Genomic DNA, 21,321 nt, shown 5'->3' with positions numbered 1-21,321 from the left:
GAAGGGGGTGTTTTGGATGCAAGCTGGGTGGGATAGGAAGAGAGAGGCAGTATCCGGGGAGTATAGCACCTGCAGGAAGACCAGGAAGTATAGGGGGGGATGAAGAACATCTGTGTTCTGTGTCCTGGGCTGCTGCCGTGGGTCAGAAACTCACTCACCCCAGTGATGACTCTCCTGGTGCCGAGATCTGAACAGAAGTATATACTCCTACATATAAGTTTCTCCATCTTATAATATTATTGTTTCTGTTTTCAGAGCTGATCATTTGGTGTTGGATAACTAACTCATTATTGTGCTCCTCCCTGGGGAATATTATTTCTTCCACTCTCAGCCATGTAGATTTTTGTGTAAGGTTGAAGCCTGATGGTCTCTTCCTAGTCCAGTTCAGCATCTGTATTATCATTTCCCTTGTTCAGTTCATGTTCATACAGTCATATTGGTAACTCTTATGGGTGTTGCTTCTGGCATTATTAGGAGACACAGTTTCAGTGTAAACTCCGATCCTCTGCCTTTTACAATCTTTTAACTCCATGTTGTTCATGTCTGTCAGCCATAAATATTATCACATAAAGCACTGCTATACTCAAAAACTAAAAGATTTAGAGGAAAATTATTTCGTTAATGTGTTATTTATCTAGGTTATTATCATATAATGTATATTGAATATTTATAATGGCTACAAGTTAATAAGTGACATGTATGACTTAATAACATGCATTTTTCAGTAGTAGTAGCTATTCTGAAACAGATTGTCTCTATGTGAGATACAGCAAGGGACTCTTTCATTTTTGTCTAAACAACATTTCAGAAAAACACACTGAGAAGTAGGTAATAGTCTCACCTGACTTTACTAAGATTTTATGAGAGAGACTTAGTTAATTCATCAAAATGATCAGTTTTTTCTAGATTGTGTTTTGTTCTTAAAACTTTTCAAATAGTTCTTATCAGGTCTTAGGAGTATTATGTAGCACTTTGGAAAAAATATGCACCCTAGCAGCCCTGCACTGGAAGTCAAGATGGAGAAGACTTCTACAGCCACCATGGTCCTGTCCTTGGTGCTGTGGTAGACAGGCAGGAAGGTGACCCAGACACTGCAAAACACCAGCATGCTGAATGTCAGAAATTTGGCTTCATTGAAGGTATCAGGCAGGTTCCTTGCCAGAAAAGCAACAGAGAAGCTCACTAGGGCCAGGATCCCCAAGTATGCCAACACACAGTAGAAAGCAGTGACTGAACCCTTGTTGCATAAAATGATGATGTGACCATGTTCAGAGTGTGCATCTGCTTCAATATAGGGAGGGGAGATTCCCAGCCAGAGTCCAAGGAGAATAAGCTGGATCAGAATACAGATGGGGATGACAAAATTATAGAAGCCTGAGACAAAGAGCCTTCTCATTGTTTTTCCTGGTGTCATGGCTCTAAAGGCCAGAATTACTGTTATAGTTTTGGTCAAAATAGTGGAAAGAGCCAGAGTGAACACCAGAGCAAATGTAATTTGTTGCAATATGCAGGAGGCTGTGTTTGGCTGGCCAATGAAGAGAAATGGGCACAGGAAGCAGAGGAGGAGGGAGATGAGCAGGATGAAGCTGAGAGTCCGATTATTGGCCTTCACGATGGGTGAGTCTTGGTGCTTGAGAAAGATTCCCAAAACTACAGCTGTGCTGACAGACAAGCACAGGGCTGTGCAGGCCAGAGCCATGCCTAGAGAATCCTCCAAGGACAGGAATGTCACTGACTTGGGCAGACAGTTGTTTCTCTCAGGGTTTGGGTACTCTTGAATTGGGCAAGGAGTACACTCCATCTGATCTATGGGAGGAAATGAACCAACATGTCAGCTTCTACAATTATTTACTCATTTTACATTCATACCACAAAGAATGCCTTCTACTGTTGTCCTTTGTAGCCTGGTACATTCTGCTTTACTCCAGTGTCAAGAAGGACAATAACTATTTAAAAAACCCATTTCTACTATTTGTCATGTCTACCTCAAAATAAGCCATGTCCTGTCAAATTTATTACTATTTTTCTAGGTCAATGAGAGTAAAATAGTAACCTCTTTATTTAGATGAAGTAAAACTGTCAAGCGATCCTTTAAATAATTCTAAAATTGAGCCACACCAGCTTGTTCAAACTGTTGGTGCACAGGTTCAGGGCAAACCAGTCAGAAGAACAGAAACCCCCTGCTGCAAGTAGATACTAACTGCCAGAGATCACACCAGCCACCAGAAATCTAGGGCATAAAGAAAACCAAAGAGGAAATAAAAAATAAAAAAAAATACCCACCCAAGAAAGACAAACTCAGAAATCAGTAACTAAAGCTCATCATCCCAAACTCAGATGCCTAAATGTCCATGTAAAATCAATGACAGCCAGGGCAATATGGCACCACCACAGCCCATCTACTTTATGACAGCAAACATGAGTATTCCAACACAGACAAAGCACAATAAAATAAACTTGAAGCAAGCTTAATGAGGATGATATATATCCTTAAAGAGAAAATTAAAAACTCCCTAAAAAAATCAAGAAAAAGCTAACCAAAGAATTATAGAAAATCAACTAATGCATAAAAAATGCTAAGAAAAGATAAGAAAAAGAAACAATTGAAGGAAACTATTCATGACATAAAAATCAAAATAGAAGCAATAAAAAAACACAAAGTGATGGAATTCAGGAAATGAAAAATGGGTTCATGAACAGGAACTACAGATGCAAGCATCACCCACAAAATACAAGAGATGGAAGAGAGAATCTCAAGCACTAAAGATACAATAGAAGAAATAGATTCCTTGGTCAAAGAAAATGTCAAATCAAACAATTCTTAACAGAAATATCAGGAAATCTGGGACACCATGAAAAGACCAAATCCAAAAATAGTAATACTGGAAGAAGCAGAAAAATCTCAGCATAAAAACCTAGAAAATAATTCAACAAAATCATAGCAGAAAATTTCCATAACTTGAAGAAGGATATACCTATGAAGGTACAAGAACACCAAATAAATTAAGGTAGAAGAGAAAGTCCCTGTGTCACATAATAATGAAAATGCTAAATGAACAGAACAAAAAAAAGACTATTAAAAGCTGGAAGGGAAAAAGGCCAAATAACATATAAATGAAGACCTATATGAATTACATCCAACTTCTCTATGGAGACTTTAAAGTTAGAAGAGCTTGGAAGTATGTTTTGTAGATTCTAAGAGATCACAAATGCCAGCTCAGATTAATATACACAGCAAAACTTTTCATCACCATAGTTGAAAAAGTGAAGACAAGATACTCCATTACAAAGTTAAATTTAAATATCTATCCACAAATCCAACCCTACAGAAAGTACTAGAAGGAAAACTCTAACTCAAGGAAAAACAACTACACCTATGAAAACACAGAAAATAAATAATGTCACACTAGCAAAGCTGAAAGAAGGAACACACACACACACACACACACACATACTACTACTACTACCACCACCACAAACAAAAATGTAATAACAAGAATCAACAATTACTTGTCATAAATATCTCTCAGATACCAATGCTATCAACTTCCCAATAAAAAGACACAGGTTAACACAATTTATATCAAACAGGATATATCCTTCTGCTGCATACAAGAAACACACCTCAACATCCAAGATAGATATTACCTCAGAGTAAAGCACTGGAAAACTGTTTTTTAATCAAATGACCCTAACAAACAAGTTAGTGTAGTTATCCTAATATCTATCAAAATACACTTCAAAAGAAGTTAATTAAAAGAAACGGAGAAGAAAATTACATACTCGTTCAAGGAAAAATCTACTAGGATGATATCTCAATTTTGAATATATATGTCCCAATTGCAATAGCACCCACATTTGTGAAAGAAATGTTACTAAAGCATAAATCACACATTAGTAGTGGCAGATTTCAACACCCCACTCTCACTCTGACATGTCATTGAGACAGAATCTAAACAGAGAAATAATGGAATTAATAGATTCTATGATTCAAATGGACCTAACAGAAATTTACAAAAATTTTTAAACAAACACAAAAGAATATATCTTCTTCTAAGCACTTCATGGGACTTTCTTCAAATAATTCCTTGGAGACTGGAGAGATTATTCAGTGGTTAAGAGCAGGGGTTGTTCTTTCAGAGGTCCTGGAATCAATTCCCATCATCCACATGACAGCTCATAACTGTCTGTAACTCCAGTTATAGGGGAATCCAACACCCTCACACAGACATACATGCAAGGAAAACACTAATGCACATAAAATAACAATGAATAAATGATTAAAATTATATCTTCAGTCACAAAGAAAGTCTCCACAGATACAGGAAAGTAAAATTAATCCCCTGTGTTCTATTAGACCACTGTGGATTAAAGTTGGTTTTCAAGAACAACAGAAACAACAGAAATTCTACAAACTCATGAAAACTGAACAACTCTACTGAATAACCATTAGGTCAGGGAAAAAAAGAAAGGAAGAAATTAAAGATCTGCTAGAAAGATTTCAATATAAATGAATGCACATCATACACAAATTTATGGGATACAATGAAAGTGGTGCCTTGGAGAACCCAGGAGGAGAGAAAGAGTGAGAGAGTTAGACGGAAGAGACATGGCCAGAAGGTTGGGGGTGGGGCTTTTTGAGCCAGGAAATCAGTAGTGGCGGGTGCTATAGTAGTTACTTCTGATTCACCTCAGCTTATTTGTTGTTGTAATATTTATGCGTGGGTTTTATTTTTTCATAAATGGTAAAAGAAATCGCATACATCTGATTCTCAACATTGGGCATTGTTAGACCACACAATGGTGCATGGTTCTGTCATGCCAATTGCTAGCTGCAGAGGCGTGCCCGGGTGCACACTTCATTTTTCCCCATCCCCCTTCTGAGATGCTCTCCTACATTTGAGGTTTTCCAAAGCCCTTTCTGGGCTGCCAATTCACGCAGTTTGGCTCACCTTGAGACCTTAGAACCTTGGAACTTTGCGACTGCTGTCACCAGTTCACTGGAGGTGGGCAGAAAAGACAAGGCATGTGTAACATAGCTGTGCCTTTCACTCTTTTCTGCCTGACCCTTATAGGCAGCAGGGTGGAGGCTAGCCAAGCTTCATGGCTGAACCTCCCCAACAGGGTCACCATGGGTCCTGTCTGGAGTGAAATCCTTTCTAGAGTTCTGAGTAAGACTGCCGCTTCTGCACTATGATCTCTCCATGTTGCCTTAGTGCCCTGCCTGCTCTACCTGCTGGTCAAACATCATCACTACATCTGAACTACTTCATACAATTAAGCACGAGCTCCACTTGTTCAAACATCTTCCCTACATCTGAATAATACTTTTGTATAACCCATTCCACTGAGGATTGGCATCAAAGCTTGTAAGATACTTGGGAACTTTAAAATGGTAAACTAGGCTATTAAACAAACAAACAAGAGGAAGAAAGACTAAGGGGAAAGAACAATCTTAAAATCTTTCCCATGTTAAAAACAGGAAATATCACATTGCAGGGAATTAGGACCCTGTTTTCTGCTACTGTGGGCAGGATGCATATAAAAAAAAATGAGGAGACAAACATAATAGCTGGAATTGGTATAATTATCATCAGTTTGACATTTCATATTTTATTTTTAAAACATGGTTTGATAACTGGGTTGATTGATAAGATACTTAGCTTAGAAAAGCTTACCTTTTCATGATATGCAAGCCTTAGAAAGGTTACTACTCATAACATGCAAGACTTACAATTAATTAATAAAGAAGACAATAAACTTTTAACTGATAATATAGGTGGAGGTTGATAAAATACAAACTTTTGTAATGTTTACTGATGAAGAGAATGAAAGGGTGACTGATAACATAGAACTTTAGAAAAATTTATTACTTTTAAGATACAGCCTTACAAGATATAAGCCTTTGGTAGGTTTACTACTGATAATATGCAAGCCTTAAAAATAATTACTAAATGAAATAGTAATATTTTGACAAATAAGTTTCTAGCCCTGGGAAAACTTACTAATACAGATAGCAAAAATATTCAAACACAAACAGAAGAATTTAGAGAAGAACCGACATCATCTTTACATAATGAAATTAAAGATGGGTGGCCCACGGTTATCCAAAAACCAGTCTTAATTCTTCCAGTCACCGTACAGGAACAACCAACAAACAATAGGTATCTCCAAAGCTATGGAATCATTTACTGGTGTCTGTGGAGTGTTAGATTTGAGAAGATTTAAGAAAGCAATAGTCCCATATGGTATGCGTTCTCCTTTCATGAGGTAGATATTAATTTCATGGTTGGCTGATAACAGAATTATCCCACCAGACTGAGAAGACTTGAATACAGCAGTATTGGGACCTGTCCTCAATTACAGTGGAGGTCCTAGTAGAAAGATGAGCTTAGAGCCATTGAAAAATGGAATAGGGTTAAAGATATTGAAATTTCCAAAGATCAATTTCTTGGAGAAGGTGATTATGTTGATATGTGAGGACAGTCTATATATGATTAATATACATTGTCTCTATGTCATACAGCAGCTTTTAATGAAATTAAAGAAGTTGGAAATAGAGCTGAGTAGTTTACTAAAATTAGACTGTCCACAAAAGAAACCTTCACTGTTTTCAAAGTTTTACTTTAGTTGTAAATAGAATGATACCAAATCCAGAAGACAGACAAATATTACCAGAATATGTGGCATTTTAAAATGCTAATTAACAATGCAGAAGGTAATTAGGCCTTAAAAAGAAAGATCATCAGAGAGGAATGTATACAACATACAGTGTATGGAATCTGTTAACCATGATGATACTTGGATAGAACTGGTAATTTCCAAAGCTTGAAAAAAACCAAAATGTCAGTTGTTGTGGTAATCAAGGTAATCTCAAAAGGGATTGTAGTCAGGGCAATACTAGAAACAATGTTTTTTCTTAGAAATAATCCAAAAAAGACCCCAATCTTCTGGAATATGAAAAAGGTGTGGCAGAGGCAAAAATAGGATCAATAACTCTAGGTCAACAAGGGACACACAAGGTAACTCTTTGATATCAGTACCTGCCTTGGAGGAGTCTCTTGCAGGACCCCCGGTCAAATTTGGTTCAATCATTCCCTGTCACTATGGGGGAAACACCTCAATGGAGCAATTAAACACCATAATGCCTATTGTAAAAAACCATACTTCTCCAGATGATAGAACAACTTTAGAAGATAAAACAAAAATTTCAGAAGAAACCATAAAAACTTCTATAAATATTCAAAGTTCAAATTTAACAATACAATTAAGTGGCATTGAAATTGAGGGTTTGGTTGATAAAGGGGAAGATGTATTCATAGTTGTGCCAAAATCTTGGCATGCAAATTGGCCTCTTCAGGAACTAAACATAGATATTCTAGGGATTGAAACTTTATCTCAGGTAAATCACAGCACAAGATGGGTTGAATGCATAGGACAGAGAGGGAAATTAAAACTATATGTGGCAAACATAGCGATGAACTTACAGGGACATGATTTATTACTACAGTGGAAAACACAAATCTACATTATTCCAATCTCTAAAATAAACCATGAAATAGAGAATGATTCAGGGAAAAATACTAAAATGTGTTCTTTAGAGTAGTCACAGAGTGTTCTAGTTGTACATAAAAGAACCTAAGAACTGGTGATCTCTTGAAGGTGCCAACAGCCATACATTTAAAATGATTAACTGATAAACCTGTCTGGATGGAAAAATGGCCTTTAACATCAGAAAATTACAGATATTAAAACAGCTGATACAGGAGTAGCTAAATGTTCAGTGTATTGAAGATTGACCAGTCCTTTGAATTGTACTGGCAAATGGAGAATAGTAACAGGTCTGAGATTTGTAATGAAGATGATTCAACCAATGGTTTTTCTTTTTTTTTTCTTTTTCTTTTTTTTTTCACAGTTTGGAATTCCCTTGCCTTCCTTATTACTTAAGGGATGGTCCATTATAGTGATTGATGTAAAAGACATTTTTTTACTATATCTTTACAAGAACAGGATAGAGAAAAATTTGCCTGTATAGTGCCTACTTATAATACTTCTCAGCCTGTTAAAAGGTATTAATAGAAAGTTACCCCTAAAGGGATATTAAACAGTCCCACCCTGTGCCAATATTTTATATAACAGCCATCGGAAATAATTCATAAACAGTTTGCTTGTTCTATAATTTACCATTTTTTGGGGTGATATTTTGCCAGCTGTGTCAAATGTAGATATCTTCAAAAATGTTTTAAAAAGGAAAGAAAATATTGCCTTACTGAAGATTATAAAATGCCCCCTACTGCAGAAAAGAGGTGATTCTATTAATTACTTAGGATACACGATAGACTTATAAAAATTCAATCCCCCAAATCAGGAGAGATCAATTGTGGACTCTTAATTGGTGCGAGAGAATTGTTTGTATTCTGTCAATCATGTTATAAATAAACGCTGATTAACCAGGCAGGAAATATAGGTGGGAAAACCAGACAGGAAGTAGAAATGATGTAATGAGAACAGGAGAATTCTGGGAAGGAGGAAGTTGATTCCTCCCACTCCTGCCCAGACCACCAAAGCAGCAGGATGTGATCTGCCCCACTGAAATAAAGGTACCAAGCCACATGGCTAACATAGATCAGAAAAATGGGTTAACCATGATGTGAGAGTTAGCTAGTGGGAGGCTAGAGCTAATGGGCCAATCAGCTTATAATTTATGGAGACCTATGTGTGATTTTCTTTGGGGCTAAACAGTTGTGGGGTACTGGGTGGGACATAAAACCCAACAATAAATAGGGCCCCCCTCCATGTTATACTTAATGACGTACCAATATTGCCAGGAGACATAAAATGGCTGTAGGCAGCAATTAGATTAACAGCTCAAGATTTAAATAATTTATTTTCAACCTTATAAGGTGACAAGAACTTAAATAGCTTAAAAAAATTGCCAGCTGAAACTGAGAGAGAATTGACTTTGGTAGAGAAAAATTTGCAAGATGAACAAGTGTAGCACATAAATTCAGAACTTGATTGTATCCTAGTTGTTGTAATAGGAGCGGTGGGCCACTTCCCACTGCTCAGCTCCCACACAGCTAGCTTTATATGAAATAATTACACAGAAATTGTATTCTTTTAAACGCCACTTGACCCATTAGTTCTAGCCTCTTATTGGCTAGCTCTTACATATTGATCTAACCCATTTCTGATATTCTGTGTAGCTCCACGGGGTGGCTTACCAGAGAGATCTTAACCTGTGTCTGTGTCCGGTGGGAGAATCATGGTGACTCACTGACTTGGCTTCTTTCTCCCAGCATTCTGTTATTAATTCTATTTAGTCCACCTATCTAAATTCTACCCTATCAGAGGCCAAGCAGTTTCTTTATTAATTAACCAATGAAAGCAACAGATAGAAAGATGACCCTCCTCCATCACCTAGTTATTCTACTTTCTACTTATTCTTCTACTAGAAATCCTATACACAGAGAAGATAATATTTTGAAATGGATTTTTTTGCCAAGTAAACAGAACAAATATTAAAGATTTATGTAGAAAATTTTCTAAATTGGTTATAAAAAATTGACGCTTAGTAAATCACCAGAAATGGACCCAACAGAAATTGTAGTACCATTCACTGATGCTGAAATTTATTCTTTATGAGCAGAAAATGAACATTGGCAAAGAACTTGTGGTAACTTTATGGGAATGATTAAAAATTTATATCCCAAAAGTAAGAGACTTCAATTTATAAAAGGAACCAACTGGGTCCATTCTCATATTGTTCAGGGAATACCAATATCTGTAGCCCCTACATTCTAAACTGGAAAAGCAGGTTATATATCATAAAATTTAATTTAAATGGCTCAAATCCCTTCTGGTTCTGTTCAAAGTCAGAATTGTATGGTATTCTCTTGGTATTACTAGATTTTCCAGAATCCCTTAATATAGTTACTGATTCTCAATATGCAGAAAGAGTTGTTTTATATATTGAAACAATTAAACTTCATCCTGGTGATTCAAAGTTAACTTTGTTATTTATCCAGTATAGGAAATAGTCAAAAATAGGAACCATCCCTTTTATACAACAATTATCAAACTCCTTACAGGCCTATTAGGCCCTGTATCACAAGGTAATGATGAAATTGTTCAGCTATTAGTAGGAAATGTGTTAGAAGCCCCAGAATATCATAATAAATACCATATTAAGGGTTTGAAAAAGGATTTTTTAATCACTTGGCAACAAACCAAGGAAATTATAAACAAATGTCCTACTTATTCTTTGTATAATCAAGCTCTATTACCTGGAGCAATTAATCCAAAGGGTACTGAAAGAAATAAAATTTGACAAATATATGTATTTCCTTTTGCAAAGTTTGGAAATTTAATATATGTACATCATACCATCGATACATATTCAGGATTTTAGTGAGCAACGCTTTGAGATCTGAAAAGACAAAGTCTATAATTATACATCTATTAAAAGTTATGTCCACCATGGGATTATCTGTACAAATTAAGACTGACACTGTTCAAGCATATGTCTGTAGGAAAATGTAACATTTTTATGGATATATATTACAAGATAAAGCATGTTATAGGCATACCAAATAATCCTGTAGGACAAACAATTATTGAAAATCTACGTACTTTAAAGGAAATGCTTTAAGACACAGAAAGAGGTAATACTGACCCCTAGAGACAGATTATACAATATTTTATTGCCTTTAAATTTGTAAAATGCTAAATGAGAAAGGAACAACAGCTGCAGAGAGACAGTGGACAATAAAAAAGATGAATTAGCCAGTATATTTTAAAGATGTGTTGACCTTAGAATGGAAACTAGGATATGTGTTATGTTGGGGAAGAAGTTTTACTTTTCTTTCCACAGGAGGAGAAAGGCTATGGATACCATCAAAATTGATAGATTAATTTAAATAGGAAAGACCTTTTGATTAGGAGAGGTGATAGTTCATCAAATGACATGACAATTCAACCCAACAAAAGGGAAAACTCCCCCAAAATAATGTCTGGTATCATTTCATTTTTGCCTTCCCAGGAAAATAAAATTGTCCAACTGAGGGATCTAAGATCTAAAGATCTTTGGGTAAGTAATGGGGCACCTTGTTAGCCAATTATCTTTAAGAGGTGAGTCTTAGTTAAGGTGAGGCTTTCTCAGACCCAGAGAGATAAAACATTTGCCCATCCAGGTGCTTGCTCTCTCTGGGGTATTCCTACAGGATGCAGCAGAAGTTGGAATTCTTGTTTCCTGTTTCGTGAGTTTTCCCCTTATAATAACTAAAAATATAATTGTTTTATCCTTTAACTAGCCTGGTTATTTCTACACTTAGAGTCCAAAGTTTAGTATACAATTCATGGTCCTGAGTGCCCTCACATCCTCTGTTGGGCTAGATGTATATTTTTTAACCCATGCCCCCTCTATCAGCCCACCTCAACCTTGCCTATGCTCAAAGCCAGCAGTTTATTTGGGTATAGAATTCTTGCACAGTGGTTTGTCTTGCTACAGATTGGCCTCAGTTCTTTATATGTCCTCATTAAACATGTCAGACCAAGGTACTTGAGGACGTAGATCTGCTCTGGGCTTCCCCTGTCTGAGCCTACTGTTCCACTGTTCCTAACAATTTGTCTGCATTTGCTATTCTACTGCTTGGGTGACCACCAACCAATCAGGGACATCCTCAGAGCACACAGTCTGTGATGAACATTAAAGAACTGTTTTTAATTTGAGCATAGTTCATCATTTAGGGCCACAATCAGATTCAAACCAACCACACAACTACAAGTGGGCTGACACCTAATGACAGTTAACAGTTATTGCACCTACTTCAGTTAACTAACTAAACCACAAATAAGATTTAGTATCAAAAATATAAATTATAAATTTATAATTTAAGTATCACTATCCTGAGTGAGGTAACCCAGACCCCCAAAAATAAACATGGAATGTACTCACTCACAATTAGTTTCTAGCCATAAATAAAGGACATTGAGCCTATAATTCGTGATCCTAGAGAAGCTAAATAAGAAGGTGAACCCAAAGAAAAACATATAGTTATCCTCCTGGATATTGGAAGTAGGCAAGATTGCTGGGCAAAAATTGGAAACTTGGGGGTGGGGGTAGGATGGGGGTATGGGGAGATGGGGAGAGAAAAGTGAGAAGGGGAGGATGGGGAGAGCTTGGTGGAATGGGATGGTTGGGATGGAGGAACGGTGGATATGGGAGCAGGGAAGTATATATCTTAATTAAGGAAGCCAAGACAATGGCACTGGGTTTTGATCCTACTGCATGTACTGGCTTTGTGGGAACCTAGTCTGTTTGGATGCTCACCTTCCTAGACCTGGATGGAGGGGGGAGGGCCTTGGACTTCCCACAGGGCAGGGAACCCTGACTGCTCTTTGGAATGGAGAGGGAGGGGGAGGTGGGAGGGGGAGGAAAATGGGAAGTGGGGAGGAGGCAGAAATTTTTAATAAAAAAATAAATAAATAAAGATAAAAACTGCTGCAAAAAATAAAATAAAAGATCAAAATGATGGACAATTTAACCATCCAGGAGTTCACTAGCTTTTTATTTATACTATGTATTATGTCATGCAAGGTTTATATGATTTTCCTCCTACATCATTATATTTGATTCTGGGGATTAGTGTTGTCTTCCATAGTTTTTCCTTAAAAACATGGAATGATAATGGGCCCAAGAATGAGGCACTTTTAGAAATAATACAATCTTTACAGACTGACACTGATCAATTAAAAGGAAAATTCAAAATTCTGGAGAAGGATACAAACAATTTGACTAACAAAACTCAATCGAATGGGGTACTTTTAGAAATGGTACAATCTTTATAGACTTATAGTAATTTACTAAAAGGAAAATTCAACACTCTGGAAAAGAATACAGCCAATTTGAAAAACAAAACTCAGTCTACGAGAGAGGGTGCTGACATATTGAGAAAACTTGTACTGTTGAATGTCTTATTTGGACTCTGTCAAAGGGATATGATAGACTGACTGATAGAATTTCTCTCCAGGAAGGTAATGGGCATGCTAAAAAATTAGTGCAAGGATCAGATATTATTTCTACTGGATATACTTCACATCTTGGAATCCTCAATGAGATTTCCCAAGATCAAATTTTGGGCAAGGGACTTTACTCTGATCCTCAGGATCAGGCTCTTTACAATGAGAACACCTTCTCCCTATGTATCACAGCAGCTTTAAATGCTTGGGACAGGATATAGAAACTAGGAAATAGAGTTGAATCATATCTTAAGGTTAAACAGGATTAGAGAGAATCTTTTAGTGACTTTTTACAAAGATTAACGAAGGCTGTACAAATAGGGGTATTTGACCCAGAAGCTAAATGTATACTAATTAAATCTTTGGCTTATGAGAATGCCAACTCAAAATGCAAAAGGATCCTTAGACCTTTAAAAAACAGATCAGTACCCATGGTTGAATGGGTCTTGCATACAATGAATGTTGAGACACTTGACTATGGTAGGAAAAACAATATCCAATGGTAAAAGGAGACATCAAAATATCAAATGTTTTAATTGTGGTGAAATGGGACATCTAAGAAGAGATTATAGACAAGGATTTCCTAGGAAAAATGTCTCCTCTGGGAATGGCAAGAATATGGAAGACTCATCCTTCAGGTATATGTAGGACGTGTGGCAAAGGCCAACATTAGTCCAATGAATGTAAGTCGACAAAAGACAGTCAAGGCAACCCAATATCATTAGGAAACTCCATGGGGCCCTCTTGCAGGTCCCCATGATGAATGTGGTCTAGTCATTCCATTACTGTGAAAAACATGTCTCACCATGAAATTAAAAAATCTACTGCCACATACACAAATTGAAAAAAAAATGACATGAGAGTAGAAGAGGAAATAATAGGGATTGATAAGGGGCTGCCCAACCCTATGAACCTAAACATCCTCCCCTTGGCTATTTCTCCTCCACAGACCCATCAGATTATGTAGGTAGAGGCTCAAATCAAACCATTTGGAAAATCAGGCACAAGTATAAACCACAACTTTTGGTAGAACAGACACAGGCACAAGTCACATTGGTTGGAAGAAAATATTAGTAAACACCAATGTTAGAATTCATTCAATAGCCAAAAAAGCAATGCAGCACCATCACCAGAACTCAGTAATCCTACAACAGCAACACCTGAAGATTACAATGCAGTCAAAATACAAGAAAACAAAATTAAAATTACATTAAGGAAGATGTTAGAAGTTCTTAAAGAGGAAATGAAAAATTCCCTTAAAGAAGTCAAGGAAAAGACAAACAAAAAATTGGAAGAAATCAATAAATTTCTGAAAGAAAGCCAAGAATAAAAAACAAACAAATGAAGGAAATGGTTCAAGGCTTGAAAACTGATATAGAAGCAATAAAGAAAACACAAACCAGGGAAATACTGGAAATGGAAAATGTGAGAAAGCAAGAAGGAACAACAGATACATCAGTAACAAAACACAAAAGATGGAAGAGAGAATATCAGGTGCTGAGGATATGATGGAAGAAATAGATTCATCAGTCAAAGAAAATGTTAAATCTAATGAATTCCTAACACAAAATATCCAGGAAATCTGGTATGTCTGAAAGACCAAACCTAAGAATAAGAGTGATAGAATGCTGCTGGAGCCGATAGCCTTTAATATACCAGCCCACTTGGGCATGGTCTCTTTTGTTTAAAAAGAAGTAGTAGCCACGTGTTCACTCTCCTGCTTCTGGCTCTGCTTCTAGCTGTTAGACTTCGTTTCTGATCATGCAGAGGGCTGTTTTCTGGGATGGTAATACGTAAGTTTTTTGCTCTGTATATAAATAACCCTTTTATTAATCATAATTCCAAACTCGTGTGGGATTGTTTTGTGACTTACTCCTTCAATAGAAGAAGAAGAATCCCAACTCAAAGGCACAGAAAATATATTCACCAAAGTCCAAGAAGAAAACTTTCCTAACTTAAAGAAGGACACACCTATAAAGGTATAAGAAGCTTACAGAACACCAAATAGGGAGGACCAAAATGTACCCTCACCACATAATAATTAAAACACTAAACATATAGAATAATGAAATAATTCTATTGTTCAAAAGAAAAAGGCCAAGTAATGTATAAAAACAGACCTATCAGAATTATACCAGAGTTCTGAATGGAGTCTCTGAAAGCCAGAAGGTTCTGGACAGACATTTCACAGATACTAAGAGAACATGGATACTAGTCCAGACTACTATACCCAGCAAAAGTTTCAATAACCATAGAAACAGAGAGCAAGATATTTCATTACAAAACTTGATTTAACCAATGAATAAAAATGAAATTTATGCCCTGGCAATGCTGAAACATGCATGGGTAGTTCACACATGGTAGTTCTGCTGAACTTGTCTATGTTCGGTTTCATGGTCTAAGTTGATGATGATGACTGACCTGGTCTCTTCCTCAAGAGGGCACCAGATCTCATTACAAATGGTTATGAGCTACCATGTGGTTGCTGGGAATTGAACTTAGGACCACTGGAAGAGCAGACAGTGCTTTTAATTGCTGAGACATCTCTCCATCCATAAATGCAGCACAAAAGAAAGTACTAGAAGGAAAACTCCAACCCAAGAAACTCAGTTACATTCATGAAAATACAGGTAATAAATAATCTCACAACAGCTAAACCCAAAGAAGGGAAACACAAATATTAGTATCACTACCACCAAAACCCAAAATAAGAAAGCATAAAAATCACTGATCAATCACATCAGTTAGTATCAATGGACTCAAGTCACCATAAAAGAGACAGACTAACAGAATATATATGAAAAGAGGATATCTCCTTCTATTGTAGGCAAAAAACACACCTCAATCTCAAAGACAGACATTATCTCAGAGTATAGGAGTTGATTTTCCAATTAAATTGTCTGAAGAAAGAAGTCAGTGTAGTTACCCTACTATCTAACAAAATAGAATTTCAACTAAAATTAATTAAAAGAGATGGAAAAGGACACTGCATACTGATCAGAAAATAAACCCATCAAGATGAAGTCTCAATTCTGAACATCTATGCCCAATATATAAGAGCACGCAAATTTGTAAAAGATACATTTATAAAGTTTAAGTCAAACATCAAATCCTATACACTAACAGGAGATTTCAACATCCAACTTCTACCAATGGACAGGTCTGATCAACAGAAATTTAACAGAAAAATAAGGGAATTAACAGATGTCATGGACTTAACAGACATCTACCAAACATTTCACCCAAACACAAAAGAATATACCTTCTTCTCAGCACATCATGGAACCCTCTCTAAAATTGACCACATACTCAGGAATCAGGAAAATCACAGAAGATACAAAAAAAATAGAATAACACCTTGTTATCACATCACCAAGAGTTAAAGTTAGAGTTCAATAACAACACAAACTACATAAACCCTACAAACTCATGGAAATGGAACAATTCTCAACTGAATCACCAGTGGGTCAAGAAGAAATAAAGAAAGAAATCAAAGACTTCTTAGAATGCAAAGAAAATGAATCCACAACATACCCAAACTTATGGGACACCAAGAAAGCATTGCTAAGGGGAAAGTTCATAGCACTAAGTGCCTACATAAAGAATTTGGAGATATCTCTCATAAGCAACTTAACAGCACACATGAAAGCTCTAGAACAAAAAGAATTAAACTCATCCAGGAGTAGTGGACCACAGGAAATAACCAAACTGAATGTTGAAATTAATAAAATGGAATCATGGAGAACATATAGAATCATTGAAACAAAGAATTGGTTCTTCGAGAAAATGAACAAGATAGACAAACCTTTATCCAAAATAATCAAAAGGCAGAGAGAACATGCTCAAATCAAGAAAATCAGAAATGAAAAGGAGGCTATAACACAGACACTGAGGAAATCCTGAGAATCATTGTCATACTTCAAAAACCCTCTATTCCCATTTTTTAATTGGGTTAATTATCCTTTTAAAGTCTAGTTTCTTGAGTTCTTTATATATTTTGGAGATCAGACCTTTGTCTGTTGCGGGGTTGGTGAAGATCTTCTCCCAGTCATTAGGCTGCCTTTTTGTCTTAATGACAGTGTCCTTTGCTTTACAGAAGCTTCTCAGTTTCAGGAGGTCCCATTTATTCAATGTTGTCCTTAATGTCTGTGCTGCTGGGGTTATACATAGGAAGCGATCTCCAGTGTCCATATGTTGTAGGGTACTTCCCATTTTCTCTTCTATCAGGTTCAGTGTGTTCAGATTGATATTGAGGTCTTTGATCCATTTGGAGACAGAGACCCAATTTGGATCAACCGTCTGAGCTCTTAAGGTCCAAATGAAGAGCAGAAGGAGGGAGAACATGAGCAAGGAAATCAGGACCACGAGGCGTGCACCCACCCACAGTGACAGTGGAACTGATCTATTGGGAGCTCTCCAAGGCCAGCTGGACTGGGACTGAATAAGCATGGGTTGAAACTGGACTCTCTGAACATGGCGGACAATGAAGGCTGATGAGAAGCCAAGGACAATGGCACTAGGTTTCGATCCTAATACATGAACTGGCTTTGTGGGAGCTTAGCCTGTTTTGATGCTCACCTTCCTGGGCCTGGATGGAAGTGGGAGGACCTTGGTCTTCCTGTAGGGCAGGGAATTTGGACTGCTCTTCAGTAGCGAGAGGGAGGGGGAATGGACTGGGGGGAGGAGAAGAGGAGTGGGGATAGGGGAGGGGAGAGGGGGGAGGGGGCAATGTGTGGGAGGAGGGGAGGGAAATGGGAAACGGGGAGCAGTTGGAAATTTTAATTAAAAAGTCACTTGAAATAAATGACAAATATAAATGACAAAAAAAAAAAAAAACCCTCTATTCCACTAAATTGGAAAACATAAAAGAAATGGACAACTTCCTTGATAGGTACAACATACCAAAATGAAATCAAGACCAGGTAAACAATTTAAACAGACATATAACTTCTAAGGAGATAGAAACAATTATTAAAATTCTCCCAACCAAAAAAGGCCAGGATGAGATGGTTTCAGTATAGAATTATTTTAGAAATTCAAAGAAAAGCTAATATCAATACTCCTCAAATTGTTGCACACTAGAAACAGAAGGAATATTGCCAAATTCTTTTTATTAGACTATAGATGTCCTGATACCCCAAACAAACAAATATGCAATAAAGAAAGAGCCTAATCTCCCTCATGAACATTGATACAAAAATACTAAAAAGATACTGGCAAATAGAATCCAAGAATATAAAACAAATCCACTATGATCAAGTAGGGATGATCAAGAGATGCAGGGATGGTTCAATATACAAAAATATGTCATTGAAATTGACCATATAATCATACTGAAAGAAAAAATCCACATGAACATTTTATTAGATGTTGAAAAATCCTTTGATAAAATCTCCTCATGATAAACGTTCTAGAGAGGACATGGATACAAGGAACATACCTAAACCTAAAAAAGCAATAGACAGCAAGCTGACAGACAACATCAAACAGAGAGAAACTCTAAGCAATTCCTCTAAAACCTGAGACAAGATAATGCTGTCCACTGTCTCCATATCTATTCAACATAGTACTTGAAGTTCTAGCTAGAGCAATAAGAATATAAAAGGATTACCTCACTCGATATGATTGGAATATTTTTCCCAACCATTTACTCTGAGATAATGTCTGTCTTTGAGGTTGGAGTTCTGTTTCTTTTATGCAGAAGAAGAATGGATTCTGTTTTTGTGTTCAACCTGTTAGCCTGTGCCTTTTTATATGTGAGTTGAGTCCATTTATATTAAGAAATAATAATGATGAGTGATTGCTATCTCCCATTAATTTAAATTTCATTGTTGGTGATGTTAATTTGTGCATTTTCCCCTTCTTTGGAATTTGCTGCTATGAGACCATCAATTGTCAGTGTTTTTCTTGATGTAGCCAACTTCCTTGGGTTGGAGTTTTTCTTCTAGATATTGAGTGAGGTAATGCAGACACAGAAAGACAATTATTACATGTACTCACTCATAAGTGGGTTTTAAACATAAAGCAAAGAAAACCAGCCCAGAAATCACAATCCCAGAGAACCTAAAAAACAATGAAGACCCTAAGAGAGACATACACAGATCTAATATACATGGGAAGTAGAAAAAGACAAGATCTCCTGAGTAAATTGGGAATATGTGGACCTTTGGAGAGGGCTAAAAGGGAAGAGAGAGTCAGGGAGAGGAGCAGAGAAAAATGTAGAGCTCAATAAAAATAAATAAAAGTATTGTTGTATACTTTAATTCTATGTATGATATATTTTGGAAACAGTCTCACATGTACTTGTCTTGCCAGGAATATTTTCAGGAAAGAATTATGAATTCATTTATTCAAGGAACACACAGGTAGCATGGTCATGTGCACACCTCACATTGCCTGGGCAGACTCTAGCATGGATCACAGCTAGAGCTGAGATGAAACTATCATGTAAAGAAAGATAAGTTTTGGAAAAATGGATGCAGATAACACAATAACATTAGGACTGACACACAAATGTTCACACATTGTGTGGAATCAGCAGTGATTACTATTGAATATGGGAATGAATGAAAGAGACATGTTTCTACATTCTGCATTACAACATCATGGTTACTTCTTATCTTTCTCCTTCTACATTAACAAGCAATTTGAGGAACAGTATTTTATTACCAGTTTGATTGGAAATGTGTCTCTCTGGACAAAACAAACAAGAAAAACAGCAAATAGGTCTGTCTTCTTCTAGAATTTTCCAGAAACCTGGGCCACAGCTCTGTGTACATATAGATTCAGGAGTCTAGGGGCAAAACAGAAAACCTGGTCATAATTTTGTACCTCAATCACAGGCTTAAGGTAATTTGAAGCCAAGCAATTTAAACTGAATGAAGACTATGAAAGTTGTACATATTTATGAGGCACTGTGAAGTCTCCATATGGAAATGTAGAGTGTAGAGTTGAAGTTAGCACATTTCAAGATGCTAAATGTTCAAAGTTTCTTTATGCTGACCAAACTGTGACCCACTTCTGCTAGCTTTCGTGAAATGTATAGAACATTCATATATTATCTCCTGTGAGAGAGCAAGCCAAAACTCAAATCAGTTGAATTGTCAGGCAGAACCCCAGTCACTCTTGCCTATCTGCTTCTACTTTTAGCTTACCAAGTTTGTAGTCACAAGCATTCACTCTGATTGACATGTCCCATGAAAGAGAGTTTGGCCATTGGTAGGTGATCAAAGTTTCTCCTGACTTCATGACATGTTGATGTTCCAGAGAAATTGAATTATGATCCATTACTGTGAGTTTCATCCTTCACCCCCTATGCTCATAGTAATACGATGCTTTTTCTTTCAAACATTAGTGACATAATCATTTAGCGCTTTTTAAACCAATTTACTTCTAAGTTAATTACATTAATCACTACACTTTTAACAAAACTTCAGTTTGTTGATATTTTTGGATAATGTGTATGCAAAAATATTTCTATCTTTCCTTTAGATATTCTTGTCATAATTTGGACTCTGTTTCTGCCTCATAAATATCTACATATTGGGATGGAGAACTTGCCCAGCATTTAAGAGTGCATATTACTCTTGCAGAGAAACCCTGAGGCCAGCTCCCAGCACACAAAAAGTACTTTATAAACATTGGCTATAGAGATGATTTATTTACATATTCATAATTTACTTCTTTATAAGGACAATGGAGAAGTTTGAGTATGAATTGTGTTCAATGGAGAGATGCATTGAGCATCTACATGCATGTATAATAAAATGTATATGTGTATACACATGGAAATATACATACAATCATATATATAGCCATAAATACTGATCTATTCATTCATTATAATACGAATAAATGCATAAAAGTTCAAATTCAATTCAAACTAATTCTATCTACAGGAATTAGCTAACAATATGTTCTTGTTTGATTGTATATGCCTATGCATATGTTCATGTATATATATACATATATCAAAGTCAAATTAAAAAAGATTATTTATTTTTAAATTAAAGACATCAAATACAACAAAAGAGATAGCCCAGTATTTAATGTGCTTCCCACATAAGCATGTAGTCCTGAATTTAATTATGCAGAATGGAAGTATAGAAAAGTCAGGTGCCAAACTGTATGCCTTTTATCCAATTATGGCAGTCATGGAGACAAAGATATAGCCTGTGGCATGCTGGACAGTAAGGAAAGCTAAATCAGCAGGCAAGGAGTTGAGAGAGAGATTGTGTTTATAATAAAATGGAGAATGATTGCAGATGGTATCCACTCTGACTGTGGCCTCACAGGCACATG

At 36.5% G+C, this 21,321-nt stretch overlaps 1 protein-coding gene across 1 annotated transcript in view; it reads right to left on the bottom strand.

Annotated features, from left to right (window-relative positions):
• Positions 1-892: 892 nt before the first annotated feature.
• LOC130871346 (vomeronasal type-2 receptor 26-like) overlaps positions 893-21,321 on the bottom strand; it is a 50,589-nt gene continuing 30,160 nt past the window's right edge. The window contains exons 5-6 of the mRNA XM_057764693.1: positions 19,690-19,813; positions 893-1,806 (exon numbers count right to left, since the gene is read on the bottom strand). Coding sequence (XP_057620676.1) covers positions 893-1,806; positions 19,690-19,813 — 1,038 coding nt within the window. The remainder of the gene's footprint in view (positions 1,807-19,689; positions 19,814-21,321) is intronic.

This window comes from Chionomys nivalis, chromosome 3 (genome assembly GCF_950005125.1).
Source record: "Chionomys nivalis chromosome 3, mChiNiv1.1, whole genome shotgun sequence".
Lineage (NCBI taxonomy): Eukaryota > Metazoa > Chordata > Mammalia > Rodentia > Cricetidae > Chionomys > Chionomys nivalis.
Note: the sequence above shows the minus strand (reverse complement) of the source record. Positions and strands in the feature narration are given on the sequence as shown.